This window comes from Fulmarus glacialis, unplaced genomic scaffold, assembly GCF_000690835.1.
Source record: "Fulmarus glacialis isolate BGI_N327 unplaced genomic scaffold, ASM69083v1 scaffold16372, whole genome shotgun sequence".
Lineage (NCBI taxonomy): Eukaryota > Metazoa > Chordata > Aves > Procellariiformes > Procellariidae > Fulmarus > Fulmarus glacialis.
The window spans coordinates 35,159-50,202 of NW_009198623.1; the positions used below are offsets into that span (position 1 = coordinate 35,159).

At 40.6% G+C, this 15,044-nt stretch overlaps 1 protein-coding gene across 1 annotated transcript in view; it reads right to left on the reverse strand.

Annotated features, from left to right (window-relative positions):
• ANKRD44 (ankyrin repeat domain 44) overlaps window positions 1–15,044 on the reverse strand; it is a 60,540-nt gene that overhangs the window by 31,603 nt on the left and 13,893 nt on the right. Inside the window, exons 7-13 of the mRNA XM_009572988.1 lie at window positions 14,605–14,719; window positions 11,193–11,275; window positions 9,698–9,815; window positions 7,181–7,249; window positions 6,292–6,432; window positions 3,264–3,344; window positions 2,139–2,250 (exon numbers count right to left, since the gene is read on the reverse strand). Of these exons, the coding sequence (XP_009571283.1) occupies window positions 2,139–2,250; window positions 3,264–3,344; window positions 6,292–6,432; window positions 7,181–7,249; window positions 9,698–9,815; window positions 11,193–11,275; window positions 14,605–14,719 (719 nt within the window). The remainder of the gene's footprint in view (window positions 1–2,138; window positions 2,251–3,263; window positions 3,345–6,291; window positions 6,433–7,180; window positions 7,250–9,697; window positions 9,816–11,192; window positions 11,276–14,604; window positions 14,720–15,044) is intronic.

The following is a 15,044-nucleotide window of genomic DNA, read 5'->3' on the forward strand; positions in this document are numbered from 1 at the left end:
CAATTAGTCACCGTTATGAAATATAAAGTTATTACACTCAGGCCTCAGTAACTCGTTACAGCTAAGGGACAAGCGCTCACATGAACAAAACAGAATCACCTACTTCTGACAGTGGTTGCAAAGATGACGAGTCCTGGTCCTACTGTTGATCGAGCACAAATGCTTTCTGGTACATTTAGCTTTTGTATTCCAAAGAGAAAATGAGATGCCTCTCAACCTCTAAACACCAATGTACAAAATCCTGGTTCCAAAAAAACCTTCAGGCAGACACCCTAGTACAGAGTAGTCCTTTGCATGCAAAAGGCTAAAATTCAGAGCAGTTTTCTTTCACCAGTGTACACAGAATAGCTGTATGACTATAACTCTGCAAATGATGCTTGACCTTGGGTTTCTATGCTGCAGCTATAGTCACAAATATGGGAAGACTGACATGGAAACACATTGTATTTCTCTGTCCAAATATAGAACACTTGCTGCACAGCTGTCTCTAGCCCACAGTTTGCATTTCACCCTCCAAAACTAAAGGAAAACCCAACACCTCTGATATGCACTGCATTCCCAGCTCTTCCTTTTGTCTGGCAAGGCTAAGCAACACTAGGACTCGAGAGCAGGTCATTGTCTGCAACTAATATGTTGCCAGAAAATGTGCACAGCAACAAGCAAAAGAGAAGAAAGGGGACCTTGCTCCATGTCTGCTCCACGCCTCGCGGCACACAGGAACTGTGATATGAAGGCTGAAAGAGAATTCCCCAGTGAAGGTGCTGTTATAGAGATCTCTGCTCATGCAAGTCATGCAAGAATCTGGTGATAAGACAGGTTGTAATACACATTGCTGTGACCATACAGGCATAGGCTTGTACGCAGCACAGAGGAGGCTACTCTACATATACACCCTTCAAATATCAAGAACATTTTGTTCCAAATGGGCAGCAGGCTCAGCAGAGGACCCCTCCATCCCCACAGGCAGAGTCATGAGAGATCATCTCTAGGAAAAGGCTCTACACAAGGAAAGGCCAAACTCATTGCCACGAGCAACAAAGGAGCAGAGATATTTTAAGTGTCCTAAATATATATGCTTGCAGGTGGGACCTAAAAAGGCTTAACATCCCACCTGAAATTCTAACCCAGTGCTGCCCTGGCATAATTACAGGTCAAGGTTTCCCAGCTGTTGTGACCCTGAAGTGGGCCAGCTGCAGTATTCCTCCTGTGGCGGCAGTAACTGAGAGTGCTGGTAAATGTGGGAAAGCAGCACGTGCTGTGCAGAGCTCCTTTTCGATAATTAAGTACCTTGACTCTTCAACAAAGAAAGAACCAAACAACATCAAACACTAAACAGCACACAGTGTTCTTACTAAAGCATGAATATCTATACAACTTTCTAATTAGAGCTTTTTTTAAAGCAATTAAAGTCTATTTACATGTGACACAATAATTTTGGATCACCCTGTAGATCAAGCAGTTAACACCCATCTTCATAACAGTTATTTTTACCAGTCACAAACTTCTATAAGTCCATACTACACATCTCCCAAATCCAATTTTTGGCTAAAAATTTTTGGCTTCTTATGAGATGCAACTTCTAATCATTTAGGTCCAGGATATTAAAAAACAACAACAAAAAAAACCCCAGCTACATTGCACACAAGGTTAATCTTGATTATGGTAACTTTATCAATGCTGCTGTTGTTTCACCAGCGGCAAAAAAGCACTGCAGGTATGCAGCTGACAACAGCTATTTACTCTCTCAGTTTGCAAGTCAGGTAATGTGCCAGCTGCAGAAGGCACATACACTGTCATGTAAGGGAACTATCCCTTACTACTGGCACATACACATACACCGGGAATATTTTGATCACAGTTAAAAATAATTTGAGCACACAGAAACTCCACTCAAAGACAACATTTAAGCACCAGCTTGTTGAACAAGGACGGGATGATCAAGATTAATATGGTTTTAAGATACATCTGGTTGCATATATTTGAGTTTACGGCACCGTATTGCAGGTTTTCACAGATTTGTGAATATCCAAAGAACTCAAATAGTGACCATTAGGGGAGTTCATAATACTAGCATATACACACATATATATATATATATCTCAGCAGTTAGGAGACCTCCGAACTGTCTGAGCACTCACCAGTTCCAAACACTGCCGGTGCCCATATGCAGCAGCGTAATGCACAGTGTTGTACCCCTCTTTGTCTTGGATGGATGGATTGGCGTCGTTCTGTAGAAGGAACTCTAGACACCTGTGGACAATTCACTAGTGTAAATGTGAAATGTGAGCTCACAATATTTAACAGACTCATCCCTCACTGCAACTAGGAGTGGCACCAAAAACTGGCAGTTAATTCTGTAATTCTAGCAGCACCTCAAATCACTTTACTTTTCACCAACAGCTCCCCAAATTCGCCATTTTTTTTACACAGACAATCCCCACTCGTCTTTGAAGATCACCTTCATAAAAAACAATCTTCAACCTAACTTCTGCGGCTACTCTAGATTACAAAATGATTTTCTGTTACAAACCCTGAAAGAAAACTACACGACTCTGTACCATGATGTAAACAGCCTAGAATTGCTACTACTCACGTAAAACTCATATATCAAACCATCGGCCTCCAAACATGCGCTATGGCAAGCTGAAAAATAAAGACTTAACTGACTTAATTTCCTGGCATGTACGTACATAAATATATTTTCTTCTTTGTTGTTTTTTTTTTTTAAAATCACGTGTTTTTCAAAGAATCCCTTATGCTCTTTATAGCTCCTGCCACTTTCTCTTATACCATCAAGAAATCATCATTTTGCTGTTAGTACTTTCTTCCATAGCTTGTAATTTGTAGTGAATGTAAGGCTGTCATATGAAACGGGATTTTTAAAACAAAGAAATCATTAAGCAGCTAGATGAAAGTGTCAATCTGAGTAAATACATTGAGGAAGCCATTGGCTACTTTTTTGCAACATACATACTCAGTGCAAAGCATTAAAATAAGACAGTGCATGATACCAAGGAATTATTAAATTACTGAAGCACTACATTTTCAATTAAGAAACAGCAACAAGCGTAGAAACAGAAATATTAGGGAACATGTGCACAGAGAAGAGCTTAGAGCTTTTTTCTTTAGGTAAGCCCTCATTAAAGCCAAGCACTGTATTTAGCAGAGCAATGAATGAGCAAAAGCAGAGTGTAAAACTGCAGCCCAAAGTAGTGGCATTCTCCAGAAACGAGATCTAACTGCTTTATTGACACCAAACTTACAATGCAGCTTCTTTTTCCTTCATCTCACTGGCTCTTTCAAGTTCTTCAGCATTTTCATGGGAGTTACCTAAAATATTCTTTCTTCTTAGCATAGAGGACAGAAAGATGCAACTTATTTTCAAAATATCAAACCAGTGATTTTGACACAGTCTGCCACCCATCCCCCAATTTCCGCTTCAAGGAGTTGACCTCCTCCAGCCAACAGTAAGAATTATGCAACTTAAATGAGTTTACTGCACGGGTCTGCAGCTAATGAGTTTTGCAAGCAATGGAGAAAACTACATGGCAGTTTATCATCCTGCAAGTCAATGTCAGAAAAAAAAAACTGGAAAATTCTGGTTTCTATCAGAAACAGTTTGATCATCACTTTCTAGAATCCTTCCGTTTCTTCCACAGCAATGTTGTGCATTTTGTTTCATTTGCAGGGAGGAACTCAAAATTACCACAGCTTGCTTCTTCCTACAGTAACCTGCCAGTTCTTCTCTAGCTTTTAAGATTCAGAGCACTGGAAAACTGATACTAAATCAGTCTATCTTGAACCTGCATTAGCTGTGTTGCTGACTCTCCTCACTTTCTCTGAAATATCTTGGCAACACTGTGTGAATCTCCTGGTCAGATTCTCTAGATTCTTCAAAGAGCTCAGTATGTCTTCATATTCCTGTACACCTGGATCATTTTTGGCATCTCTGCTTCCCAGGTGGATGGATGGCAGACAGAAGACTACAATTTGTGATCTTACAATCATGAGCTTGTGATTATGATCTTTCTTGGCCACCAAGGCTAATACAGAATACATTTCCAAACTGCTATGAACCATCACAGATTAGTAGCTTGAAAGGTTTGTAGAAGGACAGTTTCCTAATTTCAATTCCAATATAACAGGCAAATTCCAGACTGGATTCTGCACAATGCAGAACAGTACGTTCTTTCTTTAACATGCAATTTCCCATTTGTAATATCAAGATTTGACGTTCTTCAATGTGGGTGCTAGCAATAATGGATTGTTCTACAAACCCAGGGTCTGTCTGATGTCCACTGACTCAGAAAAAATAAAATTATTAATAAAATAACTCCCCTGAATATTAACATTGTAAGCTCACGGACAGTACTCATGCTATGCTGAATCAAGACAGCTGTTCAAAGCTCAAAAAAGCAGCAGGAGATACCTATGTACAGACCAGGAATTCAAAAATCTTGCATAACAGGTGGGAGTCCTACCTGCATCTGCTTTCAGTTAAGTACAAATCTGTGCGATCCCAACATAAGATCCCCTGAACAAAATAAGTGATGATCTGGAGAAACAGTACATACTAAGAAATTGCAATCGTCTATTTAATGAAAATGCTGTTGTGATTTCCATTGCAGGAAAGGGTACTTTCTGAAGACCATAAGCAACAACAGTTACCGAAGTAGCTGAAACAGTAGGGCAACCTCGCTGCACCAAGACTTCTCCCTGCTCATTAACTGCCCACATCCAAAGTTAAATAATTATGACTATTTTTTGGACTGAGATTGCCTGACCTTGGGAGTTTTTTGCCATTCAGCAGATATGCTGACCTATAAAATCATGGACTGCAAATAGCATTCCATCTATGTAACAAGGCTTCTTCCAGAACACCTTAAACTGGAAAATTTAATGAGAAGACAGTATCACCACATCAGAATCAATTTAGGTTTGGACTATGAGGGCAAATAAAGGCCACATATTCCTGCCAATGTTCAGGATGTGACTAAAGTGAGCTTTTTTTTTTTTTTAAATTAGTGATGGAAGTAGCTATATCCTTAAGTTTACCAAGATCTTGTTTACATGCAGGAGCCTCACCTATGAAGAGCCAAAAGCTGAAAAACACACACTGAATTGCAATTCTCAACACCTCAAACAACATCTCACCCTGGCAAGACAGAATTAGAAACAGCCAGTGGTGAAAGCCTTCCTACAAGCCTACTCTGCTTGTAACGCCATTGCACAGGCCTTTGAAGATCCTGCTGCCTTCTTCCCAGCACTGTTCAGGTTTGAGGGTGATAGGGAAGACATTTTTTATATCAGTATTATCAGCAAATGATGAAGAAGCTACCAAGGCTCTGGTACGGCATCCAAACATCTACCGTAAAGTTAAGCCTAAGTTCTTCTGCAGTGGCTTTGAGGTAGTATTCTGCTGGGAATGAGCCAGACGTATTTTTACCAGATCTCACTATACAAGAAACCGAAGAAATGGTTCCTTAGTGTCTAAAGGAATGAGACAGAGAAACATGGGATGACCTAAAATAAATACAGGTTGCTAACAGTTTTAAGAGAGAACTAACAGGATAATTGAGCCTGTTTTATACAATCTGTTGTAAGGAAGAGATTGCCAAAATATGCAACTATCTGGGAATTAGAAATTGCAGTCTCTAACCACAGGATTTCTAAGGTTTGCAGCTGTTTTCCCCCTTTCTCACAAGAACAGCACTGCATTCTGCCAAAGGATATTCCCCAGGCCTCTCTCTTTTTAAAGTCTCTAAAAAGCAACCTGTTTGGACAGGGTGAGCATTTTTATCAGCTCTGACAATGGAGAGAGACTGATGGGTAGATCTATCCCATCTTTTCCAGAAAGTCTGTCAGAATGCCCAGATGTTTGTCTGTCACAGCAGTCCATCTGGGAAAACCTCTCCTTCTGCTGTCTCTCACTCCATCCCTTCTGCTGGACTTGCAAAGCAGATGTAGAAAATTCTCTGAGCTTATTCTTGTGAGGAAATCACATAGAGGAAAACAGGAGACAAAATGTTGTGAAAATAGTTCAGTAGGACAGGGTGGCTGCAAAACTGTGCGTTAGATCAAAGGTAAACTGTAGAGCTGAAATGCCACATCATCTGGGGATTTGGCTTATAGTCAGAGCAACTCAGTGTGGAGTTATGCATACATCTGAGAGAAATTCCTTTGCTAGCGGGATCATTGTTTTGGCTCAAATGACATAGCATCATGAAGATAACACAATGACACTGATGTAGCAAAACACTTTAAACAAGGAATAAAAAGAGGCTTTCTTACTTTCGGTCCATGTCAGAAGCAGCAGCATAGTGCAAAGGGGTGCGTCCCCAGTCATCTGTTTCATTAATATTGGCTCCTGTTGTAACCAGTGTCTCAATACAGTGGAAATGACAATTTGCAGCTGCGTAATGCAAAGGTGTCCTGGAACATAAGTGACAATTTGTTACCTCATATTCCAATATGCACCTCTGAGGATAACAATAAATCTTAATTGCTGCATTCCTACAGATTTCCAGCAGTCAATATCAGCGCCTTATGTTCCTGTGATGAAACACGAAGTCATGGAAATTTAACAAAATATTGTGTTAATAGGAAGTTTTGGTGCTCCTACGAAGCCTAACAGGATACAGATCATCAATCTGTGTCTTGCAAACAACCTATTCCCAGTGACAGCCTCTGCTGTTGCTCTGCATACACGCTACTTTCTTCCAGTTGGGAGGCAGAGCAAAGCATGGTGTCCCTCGCAGCATCTTATTTAGCTGGCATAGCAACACTCATAGCAACACTTCATATGGGGGGAAGAAACCTCCAGGAAGCACGTCAAATAGCAGCAATCCTCCCATCATAACCCAGGTGTTGTCTTGGGCACACAAGCACAAGAATTCAGGCAATACGAGAAGCAATAAGGAAAAAAAAAAAAACTGTGATATTTTTAAAACAGAAAACTCAAGAGGGTGGGATGGCTTTCATGTATTTAATGAAGTCTGCACCTGTCTGTCTGGCATATGACTGCAGCAGTAAGAGTTCTGCAGGGAAGCCCAAACTCCTGCTTTATTTTACTGTCATTTTGCATAAAACATATGATTTCCAGACTGAGGTGGTCTTTATTCCTTGCCCGCTAGATTCTTTTTTTTTTTTTCTTTTTAAATAAGCTTCGTAATTTACCTACCTCCCACATTTGTCCTTCTTATTAAAATCTGCTCCACTGCTTTGCAAGAGTTTTATACATTCAACATTACTGGAAAGAGAAGTAAAGAAAACAAAACATGAACAAAACAGAAGTTTACATCTGTGTTGCCCCCTGCCCCAAAAAAGGAAAAAATTACTCTAACTATTTTTGTATTATTTGCCGTGCAAAAAAAGGGCACAACCAACTACAACGTGAAATTCAGTCAAACAAAAAATGAAGCTTTAAAATACTATTTCTTTTTTTTTTCTAGAAAACCTCAAGCTTCTCTTCTACAGAAGAAAAAAAAATAATTTTCCAAAGAGAGCACAGTAAATGTGATGAATTCAGTGTTTGGAACTTTTCAATGGGAGCTGTACTCTTAATGCTTCCCACACTGAACTGGTATTTTATAAGAGAACTTTAAAAGAAAGTTGTTGCTAGCTTATAAAATGCCAGTCTAATAATGAAGAGGTGACATTTAACGAAATCCACCCCCGTTCAGCAAAGCATTCAACAGTAAGCACTTTCCTCAAATCCTGTTTACTTAGTGAGATTTAATCACAGGAGTTACTTTTAGGTTTACTCTCATATGATTTGTTGACTATTGATAGATTTAAACACATCTCTAAATGCTTCGCTGAATAAGGGGCATAGCTATTTAAAGTGATTGTCATATCAGTATTGCATTTATATAAGTGGATGAGTTGGGCTCTATTGTTTTGTATCTGTTGAAAGAATTCACCACATCATAGATGCTGCTTCCTCTTCGTTAAAGCCAGGTGATTTTTAACAGAAAATAAAACAGATGAATTCTCACATCTTTTGTAATTCAAGCGAATCAAGGCACGACTCCAAGCCATAAAATGACATAAAGAAGCGCAGCACTTTCCAAGACTCCTTGTCATTCACAGGGACAATAAATCATTTGTGTTCACAATCAGATGAGCAGGTCTTTGAAGTGTGTTCTTTTCCTAGTACCCATGCAACTCCCATTAATGTAATGGGAGTAACAGGCATGTCAGGAAAAAAACGAATGCCTTTTGTATAGCTCCAGCCCCAGGAAAAAAAAAAAGACTGGATGCAACATCTTGGCGTATGTTCATCCCCACTCTAAATTGCTATTGCATAAAATAGCTTCAGAACACTCACCACAACGTACTAAAAATAAAAAAAACTTGTTAGAGATGACAATTGTAGTAAACCACTGGAAAAATATGGTTTATTTTCATAAGCCACTTTTGCTTCTTATGAACCCTCTCCTTCTCTTCAGGCCTTCCAGATTGTTTTTATTATTCTTTTGGGGTACAGCCTTATCGAAGAGGTAGCATTTGAACTAAACTATAATAATCTCCATCCAAGCAACAGTCATACCTCCTCTATTAATATAAGACAAGTATCAAGAAGAATGATATCATAAGAATAATAAAAACACTATTTGGATCAATTTTATTAGTTTTTTGTAACAACTAAAACTTTGTGATGTACATTTTGGTCCACTGAGAAAAAAAAACAACTTCCAGAAAGACTGCCAAGTATTTGCTGTGGATGACCATTTCTGCTTGCTATAATCACAGAGAATCCAAGCTGGGTTCTAGCCAAGGCTCCATTTCAGCTGTTTTCTAAGCTATAAAGTTCTCAACAGAAGAGTCAAAATTCAATGCTTGCCAAATGTTTTGTTCTTTTGCTAGGTTAACTTCACAGCACTTCACTGACAATTATTTGGAAATATTTAAACTAACTGGATGCTACATTTACAACTTAAATAGATGTATTTCAGTGTTCATTTGTTTCCATTTCTGGAAACTCCCAGCACTTATCAGGAACGCATCACCCTGAGAGAACAACGGTCTTTTGACTTTCTAATTTGAAGGTTGGGGGTTGGTTGTTTGTTTTGGGGTTGGTTTTTTGTTGTTGTTTTTTCTTTAGAAACTTTTAAACTTGCACCTGAAAAAGAGGGAGATGAGCTGCATTTGGACTCCAGGGTTGCAATCTGATGGGCACTGCTGCGTAGTTGCATTTTCGGACAAGGACACAGTCCAAAGGTGGAGGCCAGGAATAACCCCTGCCAGCAGCATCCCAGGAGCCACAGCTCCTTCTCCTCACTCGCTTTTCCCTAGGAACTGACGATTTCCTGAAAAAAACCTGCTGACTGCTGGCCCTCAGCGACCATTGTGGCCAACATACAGACCTGGGTGAGTACGTAGCACCAGAACCCGAAGCTGAAGCAGTCTTCACAGGGGCATGAAAAGAAAGGGGGTTACCCTATGCCTGAAACTCATGCTTCAAATGACAAACTGGTTGTCTGTGGCAGAGGGAGTCAGACCACCTCATTCACTTTGCAAGCAACCCCTACATGGGAAAAGACAGCCTCAAGTGACCAAAATTTGACATCAGACCGCTTTGCGTCCCTTGCGCTGCAATAAATTCCTCTGTGGATAGCACAGTCAAGTTGGCTGGCACCAAATCTGCAATGAAGCCACAAAATAACTTACAACAGCTACAGTCGCAGCTACTCACCCTCCTGCAGCGGCAGCGTGGAGGCACGTTCTTCCAAAACTATCAGGGGTGTCTATTTCAAAGCCTGCAGACAGCACGTGCTCATTACTAAACAAGGACACTATGCTATACTTTTGTCCTAGTTAAACCACAAGAAACATTGCAGAGACAGAAAAATCAGTTAGTTGGAAAAAAACAGAATGCAAGCAACTACAGTCAGAAAGAAGTTGTCACGGGAACGGCGAGAGGCTGCTCCAGTTTGGCAGCTCTATAAAAAGAGCTGCAAAGTCGACGAGCATCTATTTCCACATCCAGCTCTGCGCCACATCCCTATTTAAAACCATGTGACAGGCATTTATGAGGCAGATACTTATCAAGAAGACTGCGACAGCAGGACATGAAGACAGAAAACATGAAGAAATGAGGAAAAAACACAGAGTCAGCCTGAACATGAAATGGGGCCATTTTTATTGCGTGTGGTTTTCAGGTTGGAAAGAGGCTTCCAGGGGCACGCAGGGATATTCATTGAGATGCACAAGGCCAAAGATATAAGCCTGGCAGTACTAACTCTGGTCACTCAGAGCTTTTTTTCTTCCTTCCTGATCTGGTGGTCAAGGCCAGAGCGCACCAAGGCTTAATGTAGTGGGGTACGTAATTGCCATTTTTCACACCTTTTCTGTATCCTACAGGACTCAAGTTTAGGGGAAAAAGTAGTTGTAGGAGATTTTATGTGTAAGTAATGAAGCAATTTTCTAGAAAAAGCATATGATCTGCCTTGTGATTTTTTAACTCATGGGAACTCTTGCCTGGAAAAAGAGAATTTGGAATTTGGCACCTGATTACTGCCTCTTTTGAAATGGTTGTGTCAGCAAACTCCTGCTGCTTCTGTTTTGGGCTCTGGTGGGGATCCTGAGACTGCTCTCTCGACACTACGCTTTCACTCATTTCCCGTCTCGTGCCCACAGAGCTTTGGCCAGCCTAACTCCTTTACTCTGGCTGGATTCAGAAACACACTTGAGCTGTATCTAAAATATATCCTCATCAGTGAGATGTAAATACCTGCGCCAGTGCAGGCCCAAGGAGATAGTTTCCTGAATTATTCCTCTGGGGGAAAAAAAACCCAAAACAAAACAACATCTCACATTCCTACAGTTTGGAAAAGGGTCTTAAATTTCCTCCCTTCTCCTGGTGAATTAATACAAACTCTCTGAACCAGGAGAGTTAATATATGAGTATTAATATATTAATATGAATTAATATAAACTCTCCTGAAGCCAGGAGAAAAGAGCTTCGGGCATGAACAATACAGGATGCGAGGAAGTACCAGCATGCCGTTAGGAAAGCCTCGCACGCTCCCGTACACCGCACCACGCAGCCGTACACCACACCACGCAGCCGAACACGGCAGCACAGGAAGTCTTTCATTTGAACAATTCACAACAAGGAGTCTAAAGGGGCTGTAAGCAGCAGAGACACACATTACTTGAGCTCCACAGACACTGCGGGATTTACTTACCTGATGACAACAATTTCCTGCAGCAGTCTGAGTGAGCATTCAGCGCTGCTAAGTGTAAAGGGAACATGTTGTGGATCCCACACCTGAAAAGCACAACAGTGTCATTACAGAGAGTCATGTGAAAATGCAGGTTGCATACAGACACAACACATCAAAAGCTCCTTCCACAAAGGCAGCATGTTTTATCCCTTTCGAGGAAGATTCTTCCTGTCATATTATTTTTATCTGTATTTCCTTAGCAGCCTTCTCAGGAGTTAAAAATATTCTGATACAGCAAAATCTTTGTGTTACGCTTTGAACAAAATGTGGCAGGAAGGTTTCTAAAAATTCAAGGCGAAAGCCAAGGTAAGGGAAGAAGCAAGAGAGCGGATAGTGCTTGGAGGCAATTTCCCTGTGTGGGATGCACAAATTTCTGCATCAGCTACACATACTGCAACTGCCATTCTGAGGTAAAAGTAAATGCCGAAATCTTCTCACTATTATTTCTGAAACCCATTTTTCCTGCAGTTAACATCCTTTAGATGACTCCCCTATGGGTTTGCAAAGCCTCCCCTTCTTCCCTCTCGCTCTCTCCCTGGAGCTGGGGTAGCTAATAACTCTTCTTCACATTTTCCTTTAGGCTGCCGTGACACTAACAGTTTTCTTCCCACATCCTAAGAATTAAACATCTAATTTTCCTATTTGCTCCAGCTACTCTCCTCACACTCCCCTCCACTTTTTCCCCCCTTTAACACATGACCCTCTTTTCAATTACACTATAAACTTCTCAGAGCAGACATGCTGGGTAAAAAAAAAAAAGGTAGGCACCTATCATCAGGCTAAATCTGTATCAGGCAACCACATAGTTTTTAAACAAGCTGAGCACTCAGCAGCTTTTATTAATATCAGCAAATTGCCCCAGTTCAGTCCCTAAGCATGCCCGTGTTTACTGTCTTAGAAGACTTTTGGGTTTGGACATCTTGGCTTCTGTCATTTAGCATTGTTTTGTGATAAGCATCTTGTTATTCTAAAAGTATTATCTTACCGGCAGCCCTCCAAGTGCACAAAAACATGGAGCTCTGAAACCAACTATCTTGACAAGATTATCATCTACTGTCTGCTTCAGCAGATATATTTTTGAAAAATTACAAACTCTTGAACAACAGCAGATGGATTCATATCTGCCCTTCATTTCCGTGAGACAATTGGTGGATGGGAGAGTGTGGTCACCTCATGGAAGAGGATTTCAGATACAGACCCAAAGACGAAGGAACTTGTCTTTCTGCAAGACTCACCATAAATGATAATTACTTATGAAGCTTCAGACAAAAATGAATGCGGACGTCTGTAAAGATATCTTGCTCTCTCCATTTTATACATACATGTATTTAACTAATTTTGGTTTTTTTTTAAAAAACTTACTCTTTCCAGAATCCACAGGCCCATCCTTCCTGTCTTCACATTAAATGTGTCCTCCTTGCTGCTTCACTACACTAAGGAGTGACTTGTGGTGCTGTACAAATTTTAATTTTGCTAGTGTCAGCATCTACATCTTAGAGTAAATCTATTAAAAGATGATCTGACAGCCTATTCTTTGAAGGAAACAGCACAAGCTCCACCAAGCTGCTGCATCTGTAAAAACAGGTTGCATTTTTTAGCTGTGAATTCATTTATTTAAGCTAACATTGGACATTCTGTATTGCTCTTCTTCTTCCTACACCTATTTTCCTCTATCTCGTCCTCCACCTAGTTGTCTAAAGCAGTATTTTTCTTCTTTTAGGTCAAGATTTCCACCCAGCACATGTTTTGGCCGGTTTCCGTCGAAATACACTATTTGCACATCTGCTAACCAGTGTCACACTTCTATAGCGCAGTTCACACTGGTTCCTCCCATCATGTACACACTTTCCCCTTTAAATACAGTTGCCTCAAAGACTGACCGAGCTGTCTGCAGCTGTTGCTAACAACGCTGCAGAATTTTCTTTTCAGAGCCAGTTCGGGGAGCTCAGCCAGAGTTATTTACATGCAGCACATATGAAAGCCCATTCCCAGTGTTTCAATGCTCCTTGTTTAGCACAGACAGTAGTATCGTTTGGATCCGCCTGATATCTCTGAGCCAACTTCTTATTTCACTTATTTCTGCTGCTGGAAAAGGTATTTTATTCGATCAATGTCCAGTCACCCAAGTGTGAAATAGAAATTTCTAACTGGATAACCCTGATTCCAAGAGTGGGCTATCCTCTGCATCTCGTTTTCCCTTTAAACCTCAAGGTAAGAGACAGACTGAGACTTACTGTACTGGAGAAAGAGCTAGGAAAAATACATCTATTTAGACACCAAGATCTTCATGCTGGCTATGTTAAGAAAATCCAGTGACGTTAGCTGAAGCCTGTGGAATTTCATTATCCATGCCAGTTGAAGATCTGCTCCACCTTCCGAGTTTGCATGGCGACAGTTGTACTTGATAAAGGAGTATGGGCAAATGTGCCACTTTCTTAAACATCGTCAAGCAAACAAACAAGATACTGAGAGCTGCAAGTATCTTCAAAATTAAAACCAGCTCATTTGCATCTGAAAGCAGGTTTTCCTAACTAGGTAAGTCAAGAGAAGTCACTGATTTCTACAGTAGGTTCTAGGTAGAAGACTCTTAAATTATATTTTAGAGACATGGGGAGGTAATTGCCGAAAACTTACATTCATGAAACCAGATGCTGCTATTAAACACCTGGTACAGATTTAGAAATGTGTCTAATTTCAACTCCTTGTCCTTCTATTCAAAAAAGACTCCCAAACTCATAAATCAGATAAAAGCAGTCCTATTATTTCAGCCACCTGAATATCAGAAACCATGCCACATCAAGACAGGCTCTAGTTATACTGAGATCAGAAATACTTAGTAACATCTGCTTTGCAATACTGCATTTCTATTGATTATCCTATGTCACACCAAAAGATACAAGACAAAAGAATAATCACCATGTATGACAGGCCACTAAATATTAGGCTAATTTAGATACTACGGAATATGCACACAATTCCCTTGGAAGGCATCTGAATTTTTTTCAGTTACGTTTCCTGTACAAACTCATTGCTGCAGACTTTCTGGAATAACTGTGACCAAGATGCACTTTATATACATATATACTTCATGTACATTATATACCACTGTGCCACATTAATGCTTTAGGAAAAAGGAGCAGTACTTGCACTACTTGTAAACGTGTAACTAGGCACAATAGGAACTTAGCAGGGCTTCCTTCCCCTCCACACTTCCCAAGTGTTCATATCTTAGCCCCATGTCACCCACTGAAGTACAGTACAATCATGCTTATCCATTTTAACCTTCACACTTCAGAACCTGAAGAGTAACCGTGTTTCCAGGCATCGGACATAACACTTGATCATTAGAAACAGCTCCACTTCAGCCACCTACTTGGCAGTATCAGCTCCGCTGGTTATGAGGGTGTTAATCAAAAGCTCGTGTCCGTATCTTGCAGCTACGTGCAGAGGGGTGTTACCATCCTTATCAACACAGTCGATTTCCCCTCCTGCAAAAGACATTTTCATACAGTTTAACACTGAAAGATTAAGCATGAACCAGTGACCACAAACATTATTCCTCTCTAGCCAACGCAGCATAACCAGTCCAGCTGCAGAGACACTAAATTTCAGAGGCCAAGAACCAGCACACAGCAAACTGTCAGCCACTGGTACTGAACGTGGTCTGGCAGCAGCATTTGCACCTCCCTCTCCAACTGCAGTGGTGGGGAAAAATGGTGGGAAACAGGTGAACAGGATGACATACAACGGTCAAGTACGTGATTCACACATGCTGCACATCTAAAGGTACAAATGGATGCCTTGAATTAAACT